The sequence below is a fragment of the Agelaius tricolor genome, unplaced genomic scaffold (assembly GCF_023055355.1).
Source record: "Agelaius tricolor isolate 1412-34295 unplaced genomic scaffold, bAgeTri1.0.p SCAF_12, whole genome shotgun sequence".
NCBI classification, from domain to species: domain Eukaryota; kingdom Metazoa; phylum Chordata; class Aves; order Passeriformes; family Icteridae; genus Agelaius; species Agelaius tricolor.
Window position 1 is genome coordinate 18157537 of NW_027269272.1, and position 24944 is coordinate 18182480.

General features: G+C 43.7%; 1 protein-coding gene across 2 annotated transcripts; it reads right to left on the minus strand.

Annotated features, from left to right (window-relative positions):
* Positions 1–24186, minus strand: SENP5 (SUMO specific peptidase 5). Of its 2 annotated transcripts, XM_071437956.1 has the most exons (10): positions 24034–24186; positions 17978–18232; positions 13462–13567; positions 13165–13312; positions 12503–12550; positions 10512–10589; positions 7067–7204; positions 5371–5454; positions 3942–3992; positions 1–3851 (listed from the first exon to the last, which is right to left on the minus strand). In XM_071437956.1, the coding sequence occupies exons 3-10, from the start codon at positions 13548–13550 to the stop codon at positions 3741–3743; spliced, it is 747 nt and encodes a 248-aa protein (XP_071294057.1). In that variant the 5' UTR covers positions 13551–13567; positions 17978–18232; positions 24034–24186; the 3' UTR covers positions 1–3740. The 2 variants fall into 2 exon arrangements, with proteins under 2 accessions (XP_071294057.1, XP_071294056.1); XM_071437955.1 differs by lacking the exons at positions 17978–18232; positions 24034–24186 and adding an exon at positions 16659–17760.
* Positions 24187–24944: the final 758 nt, after the last annotated feature.

Genomic DNA, 24944 nt, shown 5'->3' on the forward strand with positions numbered 1-24944 from the left:
TAGGGTTTATGGTAAAACTCAATTTTATTACTGCACAGGAACATGGGCTTCATTCAATGCAAGAGCACACCCACAGTGCACAGTCGTTGCTCAGTGGAGTTAACTCTGCAGCACTTTGCAAGGTTTAAATTTTCCTGTTGAATTGAGTAAATGCTACAGTAGATAATGCCAATCAAAAGTCTGAGAAAGTAAAGGCAGGTTAAGCATTATGCTGGAGATGCAACACAAGCCAGCAGCTCTGTGCAAGCCTGTCTGGCTCGGTGATCAGTGCATGTGAAACATTCAAAATATCACCTTCACACTCAAGAGAGACAGGTAAGAACAGAACAACTGCATATTAGACAGCACAAAGGTCCAGCCTGCATTCTGCAAGTGCCAGCAGCTCAGCAATAGGCATCTCTCTACTCACCTTGCAGAATCAAGGCCACACTCTGCATTTATTGATTTGCATCAGGGGCACAGTCATTTAAAACTATAGATTAAAGCAAACAAAATGGAAACTGATAATTCATTTTCAATTCTGTTTAAGGTTTATTACAACTCAGGTAGCTGAAATTTGTCACGCACGAGGCAGAGGCTTCACCAGTTCTGGGACTATTTGTATAAATCAGCACAGCGAGACAATCTCTTTGGAACAAGTCGTGAAATTTAAGCATCTGCCAAACCAGTTCAGAGTGATTTATGAAAATCTGAAGATCACATTAATGGAATTGTTAACAGCCATAACTACATCCACATAAATGTGCCTCTCAAAATAAAAACACTCTACATAGTTCTGAATGTTTTAAGAACTAGTAAAATGACTACAGATTATGAAGTCCATCTCCTTTAAGGCATCAAAGACATTCTCAAGGAGGAGTTAATTAGTCCAGTTTCACAGGATACACCATTACAGAGCCTGAGATTCCGACTGCCTGTGATTAATTTCAACACTGCACCAACATACTTTGCTTACATTAGATCTGTTTTCAATTTCCCCTCCTTTTTTTTTTTCAGAGGCCCCTCACTGGTGTGTTCACAGCTGGAGACTCAAGTGCAACTCCTCTGTGCTGCCCCATAACCAACTGGAACACTTGTCAGGAAACCTCTAGATGACAAGAAAGCACATAAGAAGTACTTTCCAACATGCATGTTTCCCCACCCTGTTCCCCAGTTCACAAGGCAGCAAATTCAAATGCAAGCCCCCTCCCCTCCAACGATCTGGGACACACATGCACTTGCTTCAAAGCACCCACGTTCAACACACAGCTCACAGAAATCCTGGGCTCTGGCTGATGGTGCTGATAAGGGATCGTGATTAAAGGCTCCTCACCATCTCTCATACAGAGCAAGATGGATGCCTACCAACCAGTAGTAGGCACCAAGCCTTAGGAAACAACTGTCTGTAGTGCAACGTTCCAGCACATTCCCATGCAATGAAATAAATCCATCAACAAGGCAACTTGCACAAAGAAAGAAGGGTCTTTTTTTGAGGCATTGAGCCTCCCAGGCTGATAGTCTCACAGGACACCTTTCAAGCTTCCTTACCAAATTGCTCAAGTTCTGAAAATAAAAGCAATTTGCTCATGCAGTTCTTTTTGTTCCACTGCCTTTCTGCCAGGAGTCTTCAAAATAAAGCCTCACTTTCATGCACCCAGAGTGGCACTACCTCCACATCTCTTCCTGGCCACCCAATTCCGTGTATTCCTTCATACTGGGATGCACAATTAGTAGCAGGTTTTACTGAGGTACGAACTGTCCTCTGGGTTAGCTGTGGCCTGGATCAGTTGTCCCACCACATAAGCATTGGAACCATTCTTGTGACAGCAGTGCACAGAGATGAGAATGGCAGCACTGGCTTGCATGTGCTACCCCACAGGAGGAACTACATCCCAAGTTCCATTTTCATGGAAGTCACCCTCCACTGCTCACAAGCACTCACCTCAAGAAGGTGCTGCTGTCCTTCCAGTTACACCTCAGGGAAACACAAACCATGTGCTGTGGGGTGCTTTGCACTATACAGTGGGCAGATATATCTTGCCTGTCTGGGTTTTAGGTTCTTTCTGATTCATTAAGTTCCTCATTTAAATTATCTAACCAAGTGCTTAAGGCTTTCCTTATCTTGCTAAATTAAGCCAGTCCTTGCCAGCTGCCAACAAGGGGAAGTGGGAACACGCAAGAACACTGCAGGAACTCCTTCTCCAGCACAGCAGTGTGCACGTGCTTCCACTTCCTGGCCTGACTGTGCTTGGCACCCCCTCCCTTCTCCCTCCCGTCATCTAGGAGGGATTTGCACCTGGCTTAGCTCAAGTCTGAATTAATTTGCAAGACAGGGAAGTCAAAGTGGTTTTCCTCCATCAGAAGCCAGGGCTATGGATGGACACAAAGTGAAGCTGTGCAGCAGATGATGCTTAGCAATGAAAATACTTTTCCTCTGGGCTCATTCCTGTATCTGGCAGAAAAACACAGCAAAGACATTTGCTGGTGTAGCAGTGCCAGACAACAATCTCTTCAAGCAGAAGTAGCTCTCTTCAGCAAGGAGCACATCACAGTTTACAGCCCAAGGTGAAAGCCCAGCAGACCAACTGCTCTCACCCACCCTCTGCCCAGCACAGCAACCCTGCAAAGTTCAGGGCTGGGCTCATGGGCTCCCACCCCTCTGGAGCAGGGTGACACTGCTGTGTTTGCACTGCACCCACCACAAGTGCTGCAACTCCCAGCCAGACCCATCGGCGCTACTGGACACAGACAAAACCAGGGATGTTCGAGACAATCAAACAGCAGATGCAGCAGAAATGAATTAATTTACATTTGAACAAAAGCAAAAGCCAATGGGAGGTTAAAGACAACAAGTTTTGAAGACAGAGCTGAAGGGAGAAATGGTACATTTTCACTGCATATCATGGATCTGAGAAATGACTCAAAGCCATCTGAGATGTAAACAGTTACTGTCAAGGAGTTTATCTTACTATCTAGGCTGTGACTCTTCAAGGCTAGCTTTATAGTTCTCTTTAATACACACATCATGGAGACTTCTGCAGCATCTTGGAACTTACCACCTATCTGACTGACTGAACACTTCTGTATTTTCTCTTACACAGACAAGTCCTGAAGCTTTATTTGTGCAAAGACTGCTTTTTGTCTATAGGGACAGGCTGATAATGACAGCCAGAGAAATGCTAACAGAACAAACTTTATTAGCAACTTGGACTATTTGAAAAAGGGGTCTTCACAAATTAAAGCTGTAGATGAGTTTAGCCACCCTAAAATGTGGTATCCAGTATTACACAGCCACAACAGGGACAATGGAACTATCAAATACATTCTAGCTGTTCTTTTTATGGCATTGATTTTTTTTTTTGATACATTCAAAGCATTATTGCATCAGAAAACATATCATGCATCTTTATTTTTCCAGACAAATTCACCTGTATTTGTCATTTCTAGCTACACCTCAAAGGTGCCCCAAATCTACCGTTTCATGGGTTTAGTTGCATGCTTTGCCTATATGCATGCTGAAATAATAAATATTAAATACAGGAAAGAACATAAGAGAACCAAACTGACATTAGGAATCCTCTATGGCAGCTCTGTTATGTTCTGCCAGTTAAAGAACTTTGCAAAAGATTGAGGTAACAACAGTGGCCACACCACTCAGCTGAGAATCGCTCAAATTCATGGAAATTTTCAGAAATTCAAGTACACAAACACCAGCTGCAACTTGTCAGAAATGCCAGAGAAATTAGGTTGGCTGCATTTTATTAGTCTATTAGCTGGCGTTCACACAGCTCCTTGTAAATCCTTTTTCTCACTCGGGGCATATCTTCCTGGGAGAACTGAAAAGGCTGGTCTAAGGCGAGGCACTTGCAGTACTGGGGAAAAGGAAAAGGCTTGGTTGAAAAAAAGGACATTTACTACATGAACAACATAGGCCACTGATTTTTACATAGGAATGCTCTTACCTGGAGCACAAAAACCCCACAGTCACTGTCATTTTTCTGTTGTGGAATGCACTGAAAGGAAAAGAAACAACCAGAGACATGTCAGGTCCTTATCCTTTTACTTAGTTAGATCCTTTTATTCTCTAACTCCTGCTTAATATCCAAAAGCAGATTCAGCATAAGGATCAGCTGTCTCATGCTCAGAGATAGCTGCTTTGCAGCACCAGAAACTGGAGTTGTAATTACTTGTTCTCATCCCAAACTTTGCAAGGTGACACTCAACACCTTGTTAGAATAACACCTAATAGTTAGAAAAATATATAGTATAGGACAGAAAATAAATTACAGTCTTTCTTTCAAGTTTATTTTCTTTTAGTGACCTACACAGAACAGCTTCTCAATTAGTTTAAATAAATGTTTGTACAGCATTATCTACTTTACACAGGACAAAACTATATCAGCAAAGTCACACAGGCCTAGAGGAAGCTTACTCTCAGCATCCATGCTACCAGCAGTGGCCTTCCTCCCCCAGCCACACCAAAGGGTTTCAGAGAGCATGACAAATGGCTCATCACTAGGCAACAGGACTGAGCAAGGCAGTCTCAAATGATAACTTTCAACCTTCATTATTTCCTCAAACACGCTCAATTTTGATATGCAGAGCTAAAAAGTCCCAATCACTAGTGCTATTATGTCTCTGGCACTTGAAAAGGCAAAGTAATTGTTTTTCCTCAGCTCCCAGATCTTCTGCCTCACAGAACGCAGGAGGATGAACTGACTGCACAGGTTGTGCATGAGTGCAGAGAAGAATCATTTTATCATTGTATCAGCATCTAAAAATAAATCTGTGCAAGGAGGGAGCTGTTGGAAATATGTCTAGTGTGCAATGACCTGTTTTATATCTTTGGAGCCATTATGGGATGGCTACGCAAATTACATATTCCCTCATTTACACTACACACAAGTTATTCCCTTTTATTGTTGCCAGACTTTGTTTACTTGTGATCAAACGCAATGTACCACAAACAGCCCTGGAGACCAAAGCCCTCTATCCATAGCAAACATAAAATACCAGCAACATCAGCCTGTTCCCTCCCTCACCAAAGCCCATCCATTCAGAACAGCCCTTTCAGGAGAAGGGAGGCAGCTGAGTGTCCAGCTCAGTCAGTCCTTGACCTTGTGTCAATATGGACACCAGGTGCAGGTTTGCTGTGCACACATTTAATTGTTCAGATCACCAAGCCACTTGCACAAAGTGCTGAAGCCCTGGTGGGAGTTGAATGACCAACAGAGCTGGAATTCCAATGTGTAACTACCTGCATCTCTCCCAGTACCCTCCCTGTGGGCAGCATAAACCCATTTAGTACTTGTACAAATATATGAATTTAGAAGCAGCTCCATGAAATCTCCCACAAAGTCAGACCCCAGGGCTCAAAGTGCTGTCATTTACCTTTGTCACAGCAGTCTGCCAACCCTGAAGGAACTCGGGGCGATTCTTCTCTTTTGCTTCAGTCAGCAAATACTTTCGAATGTTCTTTAAAGAAGGAAAAAAAAAGCAACATTATTCACCCACTAAAGAACAGGAGAGAAACACTGACTGCTTGGTTGGCATCCTTTTGACAATAGGACAATTTTCAGGTGAGCATTAGGAGATGAGCTAAAATCTAGAAGTAAAGAAATGAACTCTGGTGGGTACTGTGCCTTCTACCATCAAGACTCATTTTAGTCTATCAAGGGGAGCTCTAACACCCCTCAGCCACACTGTACACTGCTCTACTTCATTCCAGACTACTGTGGCACCCAGGCACAAGGTCAGAGTGCTCCCAGACATGCAGAGAAAAACAGAGCAGCCTGGCATGTGCTCTTAGCTGGCTGACACCAAGGCCCTTACGTTCAATACGGCCGCATGTTCCTGCTGGAATCTCAATACAAAATGCTCCAGTTCTGCAGCTAATCAACAAAGCTCCAGGGAGAGTTTTAGTGACATACAGGGGAAAAAAATAGGCTGACACAAGCAAAGAGAAGGAAGCAAGATAAATGAGACTATGGTCTTGGGTTAAACAAATCCTACTTCCCTGTAAACAGGCTGGGAATTTACAGCACAATTTAAACACTGCAGCACACAAATATTCACCTTAGTGTGTGGATCACAGTGAATTTTGGGGTATTGCTGCCCTCCTACCCCTAGAACAGGCAGAAATAAAATTTCCTCATGTCTGTGAGACATTCAGGTGCAAATGCCTTGCCTGGAATGGGATGGGAGAGATCAGGTTGCAAGGCTGCAGGAGAGACCACAGGGCTGATGGCTGGTTCCTGCTGCACGTTCACAAGCTAGAGAGCATAAGATCTCTTGCTCCCAGGACAAACATTAGCTTCATCCTCAGCAAATGCCAGCAGGCATACTATCTTCATTCAGAAGTCCTGGCTGGGAACTCTCCTGGGTACAATAATTACTACTCTTCAGTAAGCCAACAACTACACACAGTTAAAAGTAGAGGGCTGCTGCATCAAGCAAGCAATTAAGTTGACAAAATTAGCTTTTGTAAGAGGGTCATTACAATTTGCTAAGCCCAGCAAAAATTTCCTGGCTGTTCTTTATCAGGAAGACGGATAATTTAACTCCAGTGTTCAGGTTGCAGCCCTGAAAGGTTGCTGGGTTCTAACCAGAGGCAAACACTGTTTCAATGCAGGACAAGGAAAAAGGCAACACAACAGCATCTTCAGTCCTGTGCTCTCACCCAGGCAACCTATCCCCTAAAGGAGCACAATTTATCATTTATCCTAAACACAAGCCCCTTAACAGATGAAAGAAGTCACTCTCCTTGGGGTTCTTCTGCTTCCCCTTGGCACTGGGCTTTGAGCTCCTGCTTTTTGTGGGAGTGCCAAGTCAGAGTCACCAAAGCTGTGCTGATTACACGGTCAGGCTAATTGGGCAATAGGCAGTCTGACCTCAGCTCCCAGCTCTGGTGTGACCCTCGAGCTCTGTGCTTCAGACTCCTCAGCAGGACAGGCTGATTCTCATTTCATACACAGCAAGACAATGACAGACATACCACATTTAAAGTTTATGGCTGAACAGAAACAAAGGGGGAGTGTTCCCTTTAAGAAAATAGTTCAGACTTTGCAGACACAGCTGTCACTCTTACCTCTACACAAAACTTAAAATGAATGCCTTGGGAATCGTAAAATGAAATAATTCGACTGGGGATGTTCACAGTAATGAGGGACCAGTGGACTTCCAGGTGAATAGGAATTAACAAGAGAGTCTTCTTAAACAAGTCCACCTGGCAAAAAGAACAACCTATATTACAGAGAGTTCCACAGGCAGAATACAGCATAGCCAGAGATTAATTGTATCCAAGTTTCCTTTCTGCCACTCCATAACTGAAATCTTCTTTTGCCCTCTCCACCCTTTCACCACATTCTTCATGTTTACCTAATACACAACTTATTAGCAGGCACAAAAATACAGTTGCAGTCCAGAAAGTGGCTGAGGAACCTTGTACAGTATCAGAATTAATCACTACTGTATTAGTGACAAAATCCTGCTCATGCTGCACTGCAACATCTGTGTTGAAGTGGGATTTCTTAGGTAATGATGGCAATACAACTGAGCCTCAGTTTAGGTTAGCTCTTCATCTCTTCAGTAATGACACTTGTCCAGCGTGAGCACCACTCATTTCTATCGGAGCTGCTGATAGAAACGAGTAAGTGACAGACTTTGGAGCTGTTGATGAGAAGCTCAACACAAGGTAGCAATGAGCATTCACAGCCCATTCACAGCCCAGAAAGCCAACTGCACGCTGGGCTGCATCACAGGCAGTGGGGCCAGCAGGTCAGGGAGGAGATTGTGCCCTTCTACTGCTCTCACAGGACACCACACCTGAAGTGCTGTGTCCAGCTCTGAGGCCCCATACATAAGAAGGAGGTGGACCTGGACCTGTTGGATAAGGTCCAGATGAAGCCAAAAAGATGTTCAGAAGCCTGGAGTACCTTTGCTATGAAGACAGACTGAGGGAGTTTGAGCTGTCCAGTCTGGAGAAGAGAAGGCTGCGTAGAGACTTTATAGCACCTTCTAGTACATAAAGGACTACAACAAAGCTGGAGATGGACTTTGGACAAGGGCATGGAGTGACAGGACAAGAGGGAATGGCTTTAAACTGACAGAGGACAGGTTTAGATTAGATGAAAGAAAGAAATTCCTCCCTGTGAGGGTGGTGAGACATGGGCACAGGTTGCTCAGAGAAGCTGTGGCTGCCCTACCCCTGGAAGTGGGGCAGGGGCTGAATGGGGCTTGGAGCAACCTGGGATAGTGGAAGGTGTCCCTGACCATGGCAGAGGGGCAGAACTGGATGATCTGCAAGGTCTCTTCCAACCCAAACCATTCTATGATTCTATTAAGAGACTGTAATTACAAACACCCCACAAAACCAGCAAGTTTGTAGTCTGACCCCTTCTGCTCTAACACAGGCTCTGGGACTTGCCAGAGGAAAGCAGAGGAGTGCAGGATGCTTTGGTGAACAGAGGAAAGGAGGGCAAGAAGGTAGAGCAGATTCATCCTTTCTCAAAGCTAGCTTTGTAGCAGATGTACTGTGGTCACAGGCAAGCAAACAAGGGAAAAGGTCTTGAAGTACAGAACAAGTAGATCAGATGCAACACCCCCCATGTCTGTATGGCAGATGAGCCCTTATGCTTTTGGAAGCCAGCCAAACCAGGGCCTTTCATGGTCTTCCTTCTCCTAGCTCCTCTTGAAAGAAGTGTCTAATTACTGGGGTTTTGGTGGCACAGTCCAGAAAATAAGCAAAAATAGAATCCTGAACTAAATGAACTCATCCTGTGGGAAGATTTCTAAGCTTTTTTCCTGTTTTTTTAAGCACTGTGCAATTTGAACAGTACATAATTGCAACACTACTGGCAAGGGCAGGTCTTTTGTAGGAAAGAAAAGTCTATTTCTTGAGTAACAATGGGAAGTCGAAGAGACAAAAAGGTGTGGGCATTCACAGCAGTTATCAGCTGAGCCTGGCTCACAACAGTCCTTTGATTGTGACAAGCATCGACCCTGCTCCCACCTGCAGAAACTGCTTCCTGACTGGATTACAGCACATTCACTACACACCAATCCATCACTCCTGGAGAGAAGCACAGGGATGTCAGCCAGCAGCAAGCTGAGACTACAAAGGAAAACTGGAGTAAGAGAAATGAACTCCATCTTCTGTGATATCCAGCAAGAGCAGAGCCACACAAAACTCAAGGGACCTCATGTGGCCCTAGTTGTGGGATTACTGCAGGTGTGCAATCCTGCAGCAGAAGAGCAGAAACAGGCAGCCAAAAGTTTGTCTTTAGTTACAAACTGATGTACAGCAAGAGTGGTGGCAACCCAGATTGACTTCACCATGAGAGCAGAGTCAGCTCTGTGTCATGGCAGTGAATCAGGAGTGCCAGTGATGGGTGATCAGAAGGGACAGACACTAACAGGAGCTCTGAAACCACTGCAGCCAGAGCCAGCACAGGAGATCCTGCATCCCAGGAGAGAACATTTACAAAACATGGTGCTATACTCTGGTAGGTTTCAAGAGCAGAAACAAATTCCCCTTAATTGTACATTGCATGATGGAATCTGCAAATCCTTCCCATAGAAACGGCTTAGTTCTCATTCTTGCTTGAGAGATTCTTTAGGAATTTAGGTGTAAATATCTAAAAATTGTCCTGTCACATCAGGCACCTCTCAGCAGCAACAATACAGATCCTGCTTCCAGAATCTCTCTTAATTTCGGGAGTTTTTACAAAACTTGGGTTGCTGGAGAAAAGGAACGTTTAAAAAATAATATGTGGGAATATTAAGCACCGATATTCCATCTCTCTTTAAAGAGATTTTTAATAAATTATATGAATAGATTTTATATTTGGATAATGAGTTCATCTCTAGCATTTCACAGATGTGTGCTATTTAAGTACTTCTGCAGAAAGATCATACATTCAAACATGGCCTTTGATTAGTCTTGCCTCATCTCCCATATTAGAAAGGACAAATGTTCCTAGAAAAAAAGAGAGTATTTCTTTTTGCATTAGCTATCCCTGAAAATATCCCACCCATGATCTGGTGTGGGTTCTGGAAAGCAAGGTGAATTCTGTTCTTGTCAAGAGAACAACAGTCTGGCTTATTAACCATGGGTCTCTTTCTTTTTTGCTTTCTAGTACCTGGTATGTGTTACTTGGAGTAACAATTTGATTTTGTCAAAGAATACCAGGCTGAGATAAAAGGAAGAAGCAGAATTAAGTCTGCTCTCCTGTAGATTAGTGTACCTGGCACTGTCAGGAGCAGTAAGAGACATTTCTTGCAGTTAAATTAACAACTTGCATGAACATACACAAAGAGATAACCTCCCACTGAAGATTTAGCCATTCCAAGTACAACATACCCGTACTAACTTGAATAGTGCCACACTACTATTTTCATCAAGTCCTTCCCACTTTCTACAGCTCCTTTGCTAACCCATCCTTTGCAAATAACACACTGTAACCCAGCTTCAAGTTAGTGGCTGAGCCCAGCCCAGCAGAAGCCCAGCACTGATGACACCATGTTAAAGGTACCTTTTTAGTCCATCGTTTTACCCCATTATATCCTTTGGTTACGAGCTGTCTATGAAAAAAGCTGTTAAAGAAATGAACCTAAAAAGAGAGAGAGAGAGAGAGAGAGGAGCAATGAGCACAGAAATTTTAATGCACAGTCATTCCCCTTCCCCCAGGATAATTTATACAAAACAACTTGTAATGAGGCAATATTTAATGTAGGTTTAGAAGCAGAACCCCAGTAGGGACAAACAGAGGTTTTGCCAAGCCTCAACTCTTACTGTTCTTCAGCAAGCTAATAAAATAAGCCTCATTTCCCTATAATATATCATGTGAGCCACTGCAGCATTTATATTTACATTTTTGTATCTCCAGGCATATCATATTTAATTTTTTTGTTGGGGACAGACTTGGGAGAAAAACACCAGGACAAGGAGTTAGTTTTTTGTTCTTTACAGGGATCAAGGAAGAGAACACTGGGCTGGAAAAGCAGGGGTGGTGGAGAAGGGAGCAACTTCTGGCTTTAGTTGCTGGAAGCTGAGACTCAGAAAAAGAAAATTGATCAAAACAGTTATGAGGTTTAGTCCAACAACATTGTCTTTGGCATTTAACTCTTATGACATGAACAATATTCTGCTATTGAGAAGTATTTTTAAGGTATGACTGATCCATTTGGAAAGTGAAAATCAACATTTATGACAAAAAAAATGTAGGCTTATGCAAAAAAAAAATTAGCTCCAAGTTCACACTATTATTCCCTCTGCTTCATTTCTTGCAATTATACTAACATATTAATACAAATAGAAATCTGCAACATCTGTTTTTAATAATTCTGCTAGTGTAGAGGTGGTAGGAGGCTTGAGCTGTTACTTGAAAAAAAAGTTAGAAAATTCAGCATCTGAGAACACAGTCTAATAGCCATTAGCTATGCCAACAGACTTCAAAACCACATTCTGAGGTACCAGCACAAAATCTCCCATGAGGATTTCAATTATGCACTAGGAAGAAAAAGCAGACACAAGCAAACAGATACAATCTCCAATACCCCTAGCCTAGCACACTCAGGAAATATGGAGAATACTAATGAAGAATCACCATCACCTCCAATCAAAGCAACAATGCTTTCTTCAGAGCTTGAAGATTTTAAGAGTTACATTGTGCAGAGCTCATCTAAAAATTGCTTTGTTTGGTTCTTCCTTTGTGGTCTCACCTGAAAACTGTTCTGTCCCTAAACAGATGGGTTTTTATAATTGTCACTGCTGCAAATTCAGTCACAAAATGGTGGGTGGGGGGGGTTGTTATCTTGATTACTTTTTTCACTTTCTTTCTCTCAATTGCCACCAACAGCCAGGCACTGCAGTTGCAAAGCTGTAAGCATTCTGAGGAGGATGCACAAAACAGAGTCCTGCAGAGTCAATACTGCCAAGGAACCAAGCAGCTCCACAGAAATTCACATTCACCAGGCAGGCAGCTGACACAGCTTGAGCTGTTACAGCCCCCACAGCTACGAGGTGGGCGGGAGGGTGAGTGCAAGCAGCACATGTGCATGGTTCAGATGCTAACACTCATGGTTTGTCATCTCAGCAGAAATCCATCTTCATCAGAAATTTCAGCTGAAACACCAGGCTGCTGAGCAAAGGCATGAATACAGGACTTTAGAAGCTGATAAGCTGGAAACAGAAACCTCCAGGGAAGTTAGGAGAGTGGGATGGGCCAAAATAGGGCACATGTCTTCCACAGGTACACCACTGACATCAGGCTACCACAAAGAGCACCTGCAGGGCTATTACAGTCAGTTCCTGAAACAGGAGCAACAGCACTGAAAAGGGAAAAGGAAAGGTAGAAAATCTGAGCAGCACATAGCAAAAAATTATAACGGAACCACTCGTTCCACTATAATTTGTTGGCCATGGCCGAGTTGAATCCTGATTCTATACCTGAAGTGTGCAAAGTTTCACCCTCCCTCTTCATCTGTCATTAGGTACATTTGTGTAATAACAAAACCCCCTCACCTTTTCAGGGACCGCATCCATTACGAGTTCACCATACATGTTAATTATCTGGAAGAGTTAGTAAATAGTTAAATACATACATCACAATTTTTTAAGACCCAAATTCACAAATGCCATAAAACATAGGCCCCTACCCACTTAAATCAGCAATATGGAGAGGAGACTTAAGAGCCACATTGTCTGAAGGACAAGCACTCTGCAACTAATAGTGGTCATCCTGGAGAGAGACTGTAACTTGCTGCTTGAAGTCTGCCTCAATCTTAAATGAAGTTTAATTCAATTTAAACCTACTGGTGCATCCCTGGGCTCTGCAACCTTCCTGTTTTTTTGGCTGTGGGCCACAGCTTGCTGTTTCACTTTGTCATTCTTGCAATCTGCTCAAACTTAGGATGGGGAAAGTTACTAAAACCTATATGCGTAGCCACTATTTTATGAAAATAGTCCAACATCATTTGTTCAAAAGGAAACAGTCTAATTGTGACACCTCCCAGCTTCCAGACTTACTGCACCTGTCACTGTAAAAGCTGCCCACCACTCCTTTTACTTGAGAAGTGTAAAGTAAGGGTAGCCCACCTGTAATGTCAGCAGGCATACAACTGGTATTCTAATATAAATGGGCTAAAAAGGGTTAGGGAAACACATGAACACCAAGCATCTCTGACCTGGTCATTCAGCCAGTTCTGGCCTTCCAGTGTAGCCAAATCATCCATATCTAGCATGTGCTTATTATAGAAGACCCGGAAATTGCAAGTGGAGGTTTTTGGATGTTTTTCCCGATACTTCATGATTTCCCTGGTGATAAAAGGTTTTCTAAAACAGGATTGAAAAGGTAGAGAAAAATCAAGTCAAGGTCATGTCAAATAGATTCTGTTCTCCTAGTTGTTAGATGAAGATCATGCAGTAGCAATGCAAGTGATTTTTGTTCTTTACCAGGTGTACAATGTGATACTGCTACACACCTATGGGAGAAATCTTCATTAAAGACTTCTTTTAATCTTCCCATGACATCTTTTTCACAGAGTGGTACTAAACTGCCATATTTCTTCATAACTTCATCTAGGAATCCTTTAAATATACCAGAAAAATTAAAGTGCAAACATATAAAAAGCTTCTGAGTTCACCAATCCAATAAAGTTTCAGTTCTTATAGGTACAAGCAGCAGTCATTCTGCACCCAACCAACATGCAGCACACACATGTCAAGTACCTATTTAAGAAAACTAAGCTCAAATTGGCAACATAAAATAAAAGCGGGGGTAGGGGAAGAAGGACAAAAATAAAAATGCATGAATCTGATCACTCAGCTTTACAGGAAAAGATCACCCCCTCTTCTTGCCATACACATATATATCTACAGCAAACTAATTATACCAGTGCTAGAGAAGAATCCATCCCCTTCCCTGCTTCAATTAGCATTTTAAATCATTTTACTGCAACGTGAAAAGCCATCAGTTCCTGCAACAGGTTTCATTGAAAAGCCAGTATCCTGTCCTTATGGCAGGCAGAATGACTCTCCTCAAATGCAGGCAGCTGGAGCTGGCAGTGTTTGCAGCCTGCTCAGTTCCGCTGCCGCACCACAGCGAACAGAAAAGACGCCACACAGACTCCCAGCAAGTTTAACTCCTTTACCCTTGTATCCCAGGGATGGCATCTAAGGTGACACAGCCAGCCATGTCAGCCTGTCATTGCCCAGGAAAACACTGAGCAACCACACCAGAAAAACATATTAACTTGGAAATAATGAAGAGATGAATGCTGGAAGAATTGAAAAACCTAAGAAATAGATGTTTTTCTTTCTCAAACACAAGACTGGAACACTGGAGATAAAAATTCCTTAAGAGCATCCAAAACCACTCCGAGAATGAAAGAGAATGGGGAACAGGATTTCAACACTTGCTAGTAAACAAGAGAAAAAAGACCAAGTTGTCCAGCTCTCTGAAAATGAATTTTCAGATGCAGCAGAAAACGTTTGTTCTGTGTACAGAAAGCTGGTGTGTACAGAAAGCTGGATCTGAGATCAGAGTCCAGGAAAATTGCATTAATCCAAAGTCCAGGACTCTTCTGAGGCTGGGGTGTGATGGCAGAGCATCACTGGATAGGGCATTGTGTGCTTACTGAGACTTTAAGAACATTTCCTGGAAACTTTCAAGATCAGGATAGGAAAAGGAAGATGAAACACTGGACAGAAAAAGTGCCAGAAAAACAGCAGTAAGAATAAAAACCAAAGGAGAGAGACCAAGAAAAAACCCAAACCAAAATGAGCTGAGAATAGCAGGGAAGATATAACAAGGCATGCGAGAGAAAGAAGGGAGGAAGGATTGAAGAACAAGATCAAATCACAATGAAGCATTCTTCATGGAAAAGAACCTTCTTGCAACTCTGCCACACTTCTGCCCAACAACTTTTATCCCTTACATCTCAGTACACTGTGACAGGGAAGATGTTCCTCACTCTGGCTAGAAGTCTAGCGACACAATGCACGGGTCTTATGAGTGTACCTTATTCTGTTTTAATATGTAAAATTTTTAAAGGTTTTTTATTAATGCACAGAGGAAGGACTGTTCTTGTCATTACAACTGAGAGCTGCAGAGCTCCAGACCTCCAGCTACCACTGACCTCACTTGGGCTGGTGTAACTCAAGGAAGAGAATACAAAGTTCAGCCCCGGGGCAAAATCAGATACCCATCATGAACAGGATTTACCATGGGGCTGTTTGATACCTAATAGCACTTCTGAATGCACTAAGCATTGCAGCCCATTAACGTCTGAGTTCAGCTGCTGCAGAGAAATTCAAAACCCAAGAGCAGCCCTAACACTTGCACCTCCTTCATGTTTCTACCCCAGGAACTCCTGCCAGGTCAGCGCTATCTTTTAGGGTGCAGTTAATTATTAACAACACTCCTAAACACACAAGAACTCCTACAACTACAATTCTTTACAGCTTTTCAGCTGAGAAAACTCAGAAGTACTATACTATCAAACCACAAAATGTTGACCTTTGCCACCTTGATACAACCTTGGCTCTTGCCTGTTATAGAAGGACTACATCTCTTTTTCTGATGGACAAACTTTGTAACTCCATTGCAGAAGTGATCTCTTCACTGGGTTACCAGAGTTTCTCTCCATTTCTCACACAGCATATGGTCCTTGCTGGATCACATAAAGCCGGTCACAGAGGTACACATCCCACACTAACTTACAGATATGGATGTGGAGAGCTAACTCCTCTCTTGAGGTTCACTGTGTCCTTCTTCACATTTTGCTTTAGAGAAATCAATTGCAAAATTGAAGGACAAACAGGTAGGCAGAAAAATCAGAGCACATCAAACTTCACACAATTCCTTTAACACCCATTGACAGCAGCTCACAGTATATGGGACTCTAAAAAGCCAATTTCTCCAAAGGAAGATATCAGAATATCTCTGAAGTTACACTGAGGATACAAGATGGCACAACGTGTTAGCTTACTGCTCCTTACTCTGTGTGTAAAAAGTTGCTACACATAAATAAGACACCAATTACTATTTTTATCATGCTTGTCTTTAGAGTGACTATTGAATACTGCATGCTCAGCATAGCACAAAAAACCCCAAAGACTTTTTGTTGAACCTTTGCTAAGACCAATCTTTAAAAAAAAACATTGTCTCATAGGATTTATTAAGCTTACTCTATGAACAATTGGAGAGAAAACTAAGGGACAATGAACAGTATTTGGCTATTAAAACCTAAGTTTAAGTGATTTAGTGAGCAAGAGAAGAGAGTATAAGGGCAGAAGCAAGCATTAGAATACCTAGGATTTTCAAAAACCGAATTAAGAATAACAATTGTCAACCAGTTAAAAACCTGAACCTTTTGATTCCACATGATAAGACATTTAAAATTTCTATCAACAATTTCCTGCAGATTCCAATTAAACTACATTGTATTCTCTAAAACAAAATAATCTTAAAATAGCTTGACAGATAAACATTCATTTGTCCCTCCTTCATGCAGCTCTCCTCTTTGCAGCCTCATTTAATCAAATGTTATGCTAAGTGACCTTTACAATTCAGAGTAAGAAACCATTTTATAAAGGAATTAACACAATATGTAAACTCCACGATACACGCAGCAGTTTTCAGGAACTCCTGGATGCCCTAAGATATTTAAAGGTATACCACAAAGCCATGTTGCCAGCTGCTCATCAGCCACCCGGGAAGTTTTCTGACTGTTCCTTTTGCCTCCCTTCCGAGTTCCTGATTTCACTCCTGTGCTTTCTGGTGAAGGCTCCTCCAGAGGACTTTTACAGTAAGGGTGATCTAGTAATTTTGAACTAAAAATGTCCAAGTTTAAGGAGCCTTCTACTTCCATCTGGCTAGAGCTGTCCTCATTCTGTGTCAGCTCCATGGATAAAGGTCCATTTGCAAAATTATCACTGACATCAGAATCCTGCAAGGAGGATTGCAACAGTGTCAATCCACCAACACACACAACCTCCTTGGATTCTGACCCATCTTGATCTGAAACAGCGATTTCTTTTCCTGTCACAGAGACGACAATGTCAGAGCAATGATCCTCTGCAAGAGCCCCGTTGGTCTCCACCTGGTGCAAGGTTTCTGCCTCTGGAGAAGCTCTAGCATGCAGTTCTGGTGGGACAGCATCCACACTGCCACCATGCCTTCTGGATTCGGGATCCTCGGAACACGGCTCAGTGGACACATCCTGCGTGTGGCAGATCTCAGGCGCACAGATCTCATTCTCCGCTCCTAAAGATTTGGGTGTATTATTGTTCATATCTGACAAGCTGTACCGCTTCCAAAGACGCTTACTTTTAGATTTCCAGGAGGAAAACAAATTACACAATCCACCTTCAAAATCCCGCTGAAGCGTTTCCTGATGGTCCCTTGTAACTTTCTGCACCCACCTTCGCTTGATTTTTCTTAATTTGCAAGTCTTGCCTCTTGCTCGAAGTTTTGGGAATTTTATGATTCTATACCGAAACCTAACCATAGAAAGTTTCTTATGCATCATAAATAAAAATCTCTTTTTTACAGTATGATGGTTAAATTTGGACCTCTTTAGAGCTGTCAAGGGGCCACAAGTTCCATTCCACTCCCTTTGCAACAGCATTTCCTTTTATAGTTGTTTAAAACTACCAGGACTGCGTTGCCCTCATCATTATTGCTCTCCTCCACGCTATATACAAAACCACCTTTCTTTACAGGCAAGGCAGCACCTTCCAGCGAGCCACATGAGACATAATGGATATGGCCAGAGATGCTATTGAGAACAGAAACAGTTTCAAATTCTTCATTCAAGGGATCTTCACTCTGAAAGGATTCATTGTTGAGTTTCCTTACTGCTTCTACAGACGAGCTTTCAGCTTCGTGATAGGGACAGGATCTTTTTGCTCTCAGTAGTTTTGTAAGGAAAGTTGTATAATTCAACAGTAAATTTTGGACAGATTTCTGCATTTAGAAGCACATCAGGAGCCCACCTGCTTTGGAGCTCAAGTGTCTTCCTTCTGCACTGCAGTATTCTGTACACTTTGTTGTGATTTAAACTCACAAATAGCTGGGCACTCTGTCTTTTCTTCTAAGTTAGGAAAACTTGCTTTTTGAAGCAGTATTTCCCACGCTTCCCAGAAACAGTGGTCCATTTTCCAGACTGGGCCAACAGCTGACTTCTTTGCCAAAGCCAAGGTCTTCTATGGCTTTTCATTTTTCTGCTGCATTATTATCTTCAAAAATAACTGAAAGAATAAGGGAAATTAATTCAGAGTTATCTGGACTGTAACATAATAGCAAAACACTAAGGCACATCCCTCAGGCCACATGCCTATCTAAAATTCCACTCCTCCTCCATTCACAACCCCACATTCCCGAAGACATTTTCACTTCCACCAAAAGGAAAAACAAGTAATAGTTGCAATGGTCGGTGTGTAAACAGACTTTGTTCATTTACCTTCCCTAGAGGTAGAGCAATAAACAGGTAATTCTCACCCATCCCATGCTCCCCATATGTAATTCATGACTCTCTAGCCTAAGGGTAAACCTCTCTCACTGCCTATGCCTAGGGCAAGCACAGTTAGCCAGCTCACCGCAAAAGGCTTTTGAAAAACAAAACTTTGAAGTCCAAGTTATCAACAAGTGCATGCAGGTACCCCACATCATCAGCACTGTACAAAGGAGCCCTTACTCTTGTGCAATAACGTGAGCAGACTCTGAAAACACTTCACAAGCTCACACAGTCTTCCTTTAAAGGAACAGCAAAACACAAACACCCACAGAAATTTTGATTCTCTGACTAGATAAAGAACGACACAGTTTACTCCTGAAGTAATTGCTCTCTATTTACAGCTACACCTCACTCCGTATGACTCCACCACTATCAGCTTCTATAATCAGTGTTTATCTTTGCATTAACAAAGCAGTACCAATGCAGCACAGCAGCTAATCATCTTAAAAACTCCTTTCCCCACTAAAAACCCTGCATCTCAAAGTGTTCAATAAGGATATATCTGAGACTACACAAGCGTGTAACACCTGCATAGTAATAATCTGTTTATCTTCACTACATAGCTAAAAATATTAATTAGAAGTTAGAAGAATCCAGAAACACAAGGGGAAGGCAAAAGCAACATACACAACATGGGATGCTTCATGCAAATTGCTCCAGCCTCACTATGTACATCTCATCCTGTATTTTACAAGTCTGTGTTTTTCTCAAGTTCAGAAAAGGACTTTTTCCAGCCCTTCTATCAGAATTATCCTGACTTACAGACTATTATAGCAAGTTTTACCTTAGCTATGTCTGTCCTAATCATTACACATAGGCATGTGTAGCTCAAAATAAAGGAGTCTATAAATAAACATAAAACATTAACAACTGGACTTTTAAGGAAAGTATGAATGACACCTGAAAAACCAGGTATTCAAAGTCTGACTTAAGAAGCTCTTCTGCATTTTTCACTCTACTCATCTTAGACACAAACAGCAGCTGGGATTTTTTTGTGTTTGTTTTTGGTTTCTTTTTCTGTTTTTTGTTTTGTTTTTTGTTTTTGTGGAGTGAGAGGGGAGTGCAAATGTAGAGAGGACAAAAAATATAATTTATCACTTGGGTAATATATTCCCATCACACAGAAAACTGTCCAGAATTCACTGGACCTACAACATAGAAAGAAACCTGGCTACCTCCACTGATAGAGAGCACAGCTGAACAGTATAAAAGCACTGCAACAGGGCCTAGCTGTTTTGTAACCCTCTAATACTCACCACACAACTCGGTTATCAGAAAAATCAGGACATAACATCCCATCACACCAATTTTCTTGTACTTGCTCATCTAGCACTTCCATATTTCTCTATCCTAAATGCAATTTACCCCTGTTTTTCCACTACAAACTCTTACGTCTCTGTCTACTGTGTGCAGCACCTATTAAACATTCCTTGAGTGGCCTCAGTAAACATCAGCCAAACCACAGGCTTGCTAGGACAGCTTATTCCAGACACATTTCATCCAGGTAAAACAAACAAACCCAGGCAAATCTCAACATTCTCAAGAGAGCCCCATACACAAGGGGCTTCTGCCAACACAGTGAGTGCTGAGCACTCCAAGGACAGCACAGCAGATGAAGGCAAGAGTTTAATCTTCTCAAGCCCTGCAATAGGTGCTACATACCTGCCAGTTTTTAAGAACTCTCCTGAACAATTTGGAGTCACCACCTTTCCCCTGGCTCTCTCACAGCCAAGTCCAACAGTCTCCACAGACACTGCCTCACACACAGGAAAAGGCTCTCTGAATGGCCATGGATTATACAGGAGCTGAAATTCCTACAGCTGCCACTGCTCTACCCAGAGGAGACTGAACTCATGGGGAAAAACAATGCATCAGATTCTAGCAAAGGTTAAGTCCTGGTAACAAAAAGGACTCAAGGCAAACCTGAATGGAGACAAGAATGATGCCACAGTTTCAACATAATAGCAACAGCAATGGAAATATTTACTCATTGGTGTCATGAAATCCAGCTTCTTAAAACTGCAGCAAAGGAAGACGTTAGGAAAGCTACTCTACCTACCTGTTCTTCTGTTTAATTTTTAACTTAGGCCATTAAAGAATGCTTTAATTATAACTTACAGGATTAAAAAATATTTCATGTTTGTCTGTGATGTCCACACCAATTTTTCCACATTACACAATTTTTCTGTACAAAAAAGTTTCTCCCTAAAGGGTAAATAGTTTGAGTAAGCCATTTAATCCAAGCAAAGTTTTCTTGCCCTCCCCTCTCCCTTTTCAAACATGATCTGTTTTGAGTCTGGATCCCCTTAAAGTAAAGGCCTCCAAAGAGCAGTTAATCCCAGACCTAGGAGCTAAAACAGTTCACTTTTCTAACAGCAGTGTTACTCAGAGTGACAAAAGATAATCCATATGCAAATACTTAATTCAAGATGCTGCTTGAAGAACTGACTTTCCACCAGTGCTACAGGAGTATCAGTGGGTATACTTGGCACCATAAACCAGCAAGACAAAAGGGCAGCTTAGAAGTTCACTGCTAGAAAAGGAACTGAAGTGAGCAATGCAAAACCAAAAATAAAGCAAGCACTGCCCAAAGTTTAAGAACCTGAAGAGAAGTGAAATATGTGCCCCATTCATTAACAGAGATGAAAAACCTCTGGACTGAGGAACTTGCACCACTAACAGAGTCGTGTGGCTCATCAGTGGAGGCAGCCAGGTTTCTGTGCTGTGTGACTGCACAGGGATGCTGCCAGTACTACACCAGCAAACCTCAAAAAGCCCAAGATGTACATGTCCCAAAGACCAAAAGTGAAAGAAATTTACTGTAACTTACCCCTTTAGCAGTGTTTGACATACCATCTGCAAATGGTTAAATATTAAAAGGCACAATCTCTTTTGCACTGGACGAAGGCAACCCCAGACTGTTACACCTCCATATTAATGGCAGATTCTGATTACAGATTTGTTTTATACTCGAATTTTTAAAAATATGTTTGGGAACCACTCAGTTTTCAGAATGCTTATAACAAGAGCTCTGGTAAGATATAAGCAAACATGACTGTGGCAACTTGACATCAAGCACTGCACACTTGCATGGGAATGGAGAACATGAGGCCCTCCATCCTTTATGAGTAACAAACTCAGTGCACACACACACACACACACACACACACACACTCTGTATTCTCCTTAGATCAATCAGCAGATCACTCCATTTGCAACTTACATGGCTGAAACCTGCATCACCTTCAGTGAAGTTGAGTACTGTAAAAGATACTTTACATTCACCTTTCACCCATTATAAGCCTCTTAGTTTAGCCACTCATTAGTCCTTGGCAGTCCTATTTATTTTTGACAGTTTTACAGACCCCAGGTTCTAACTGAAAAGCACATAAATGGGGAAAGCAATCCCAGCAAATGCAGCTGACAGAACGCTACCAAAGGTTTCTAGCTGACACCTGAACTGTCAGACCACAGAAACCTTTTGTCCACACAAGTGCAGAATAAACCCACAGTACTGCAGAAGAGCTCTCCCTCATGCTGAGATCAGCACAAGCCATCTAGGGCTGTGTCAGGGAGCCCAGTGGGTGAAGAGGCACATGGAAATTCTTCTGTTAAAGAAGCTTGTTTCTAAGAGCCACAGTAATGTAAATAGAGTGAACAGCTGCTGTGAGAGCGTGGCCTTGTCCAGGCAGGAGTAACTCGGGCATCACCTGCTCCCGTGGGAGGCAGCTCTTACAACATCCAAAGCTCAGCCCTTCCCAGTGAAGGTCTGGGCAGCTCCCAAGGACAGGAGGTAAGGAGGAAAGAGAAAGCCAGCCTGAGACTGTGGTGTGCAGCTGAGATATGCTGGGCAAGAAGATGCCCTCCCTCCACCAAGCAGGATCCAAAACTGGAAAGAGAGAGAGGAAGCTGGAGACGGGTGTCCACGTGGCCGGAGCTAAGCTGAGAAGGTCCGGAAGTCTGAGATTACTCCATTAGCACATGCAAAAGCAGACTCACAGCACTGGCAACCATCCCCTCTTCTCTTTCTTTTCTGACCAGCACAGTTCTGTGAACTGTTAAGCAAACATTTTGTCCCAGAGGTGAAGCAAGCCCTAGGGAAAGGCACTTTGACACAACATAACTCATTAGCACAAGACCATACAGAAATAGCCAAAGTCCGAAGTTACTGACTCAGAGGAACACACCAGGACATGCAGCTGGTGACCTCATGGTCACACTGCAAAGTTTCAACTCCTACAGTTACCACGGACTCTTCTCTCAACCAGCACTTCTGGGAACTCAAAGTCTCACCTGGCTGGCTACACAACTACTGGATTTATTTCTGGCAAGATGATAGAATTTACTTACAGAAACATCCTCTTTTAGGCTAAACCAGATTAATGGAGATATATATATTAGATAACAGAACTTTTAAGAGACATAGTATCACAAATCAGAGATGGAAATTTTCTACATTAAAGAACCCAAAGATTCTTTTCTATAAGCAAAACTTAAGGATATAAATACTTTTTAATCTTCAGGCTTTAAATTGTAATAAAATGTTACTCAAGCTTTGTCCCTTCCTTCCTGATTACCTCTGCAAGGGAGAAGCACGGAAGCAGCTGAAACAAAGCCCATCAAACTTTGCTGCCCAAGCTCTGTGAAGGGAACAGCAACTGGTATTTCATCTGGGGGTCTTGAATGTGTCTGAGGTCAAGGGTCCTCCTGATGCTTTCTGAGGGCCTTCCTTAAGAGAGAGTGTATTTCTACAAGTATTAAACACATTTTCCTGCAGTTTTTTTTAAAAATTACTTCTCTTCTTGTGTTAGCAACATGAAAAGATAAGATGAGGGTATTACCAAAGGCAATCCATCTCTCTTCCAAGCGAGAAGTCTGGACTAGAACAAGGGGAGTTTGGAAGTGGTAGAACACACTGGTTAAACACAGCTTTTAGCTCAGGAACACATCTCTGCTGTGCCTGTCCCGTGGCTCAGCACTCACAGCTGCTGCTGCTGCTGCTGAACTCCCTGACCCTGCCGGCCAGCACAGCTTGGAAGGGCTGAGAGAGGGGACAGCAAAGAGGACTGGAGCAGATAAGCGCTGTGCTTACACTGCAGAGAGACTGGGAACTCAGGGAGAAGACAACTTGGGGGCAGAGCGGGGTCGAGAGCCCAGTGATGGAGAAACAAAGCTCTTGCAACACCTGAAAATTCCCTTCTACAGCTTCCCAACCCCACCAACGCCCCGACTCTCACAGCAGGTAGTCAGGGAGAGCCTCCCCGTGCTGCCCAGGGCACAGCATGCCTGGATTGCCCCCGACTCCCGCAGGCCCGGTCACAGCCCCGCGGCAGCCGCGGCCAGCGCGGGGCGGGCAGGGCAGGAGGCCGGAGCGCAGGGAGGGCCGGAAGGCAGCGCAGCCACATGCGGCGCCCCGCGGCCTCCGCCCGCCCGCCCGCCCGATCGCGGCCCCGCGCTGACAGCGCCCGGACCCCGCCGCTCCGCGGGGCCGAGCTCCGGGCGGGCCGGGACCGCCGCCCGCCGCCCCCCGCTCACCTCTGCCCGCGGCGCCGCCCGGCTCAGCCCGGCCGCCGCCTGGGCCGCGCTCCGCCCCCGCCGCTCTCGGGCCGGAGCTGCGCCGGCGCCGCCGCGTCAGCCCTGCGACGGGCGGGGAACGGCACCGCGGGCAGGGCCCGCCCGGGCAGCCAGCGCAGCGCAGCGCAGCAGCGGGGCCGGGCCGCGGGGCAGGGCCGGGGCTCGGCCCCTCCCGGCGCAGCCGTGCCCGCCCTGCCCGCGTTCCTGGGAAGCGCTGGCGGGGCACGCGTGGGGCTGTGAGCTGCGAAGCCGAAGGTGACACCGGCCCTCCCTGGTGCCCTGGTCCGGCCGGCACCTCGGGGCCGCCGCTGTGCCCGGGAACGGCCGCGGAAATGAGACACTTAAAAATGCCAACCTGGCTTCTTAAAATGAACCGTTAATTAATACCACGGTCTGTGGAAGTGCTTCTCAAAAACTCAATTTACAAAATAAGAAACTCAACAACCTGACCTTTTAAAATAAGCCATTAATTAGTATCTCGATGTGTGGAAGTGCTGCTAAAAATCCCCAAATTAAAAAGTTCTGCTGTTAACTCTGGCCCCAGCAGTCTGGCAAAGCTGCTTCTCTATGAGGCAGGGCTTGTTTCTCCATGTGCTGCCATGTGTGGGTCACCCAGCATCTGCGTACCCCAGTTCCCCTGCCTGCAGCCGGGGAAGAAGGCACAGGCCAGTTTAACTTCTGTGCCTGCTGCATTGTACAGAGACATCATGGAAATGGGAAGTGCTCCAAAACCATTGCATTTTTGTTGCTGGGTGGAGAAAGGTTACACTTCCTCTCTCACTCAGTAGCCCTTGTGAGGAGAAGCTGAAAGAATTTCTCCAAATAAAAGAAACCAGTGAAGCAGGGACAATTGGGAAACAGCCATGTTGCAT

Coding starts and splice junctions, on each gene's coding strand:
- SENP5 (XM_071437955.1), bottom strand. CDS start 17,610: ATGCTGTTGCAAAGGGAGTGGAATGGAACTTGTGGCCCCTTGACAGCT. Junction 10,590..12,502: donor TGGATGCGGTCCCTGAAAAG/GTGAGGGGGTTT, acceptor CTCTCTTTTTAG/GTTCATTTCTTTAACAGCTT. Junction 3,993..5,370: donor GGCAGACTGCTGTGACAAAG/GTAAATGACAGC, acceptor TTTTCCTTTCAG/TGCATTCCACAACAGAAAAA.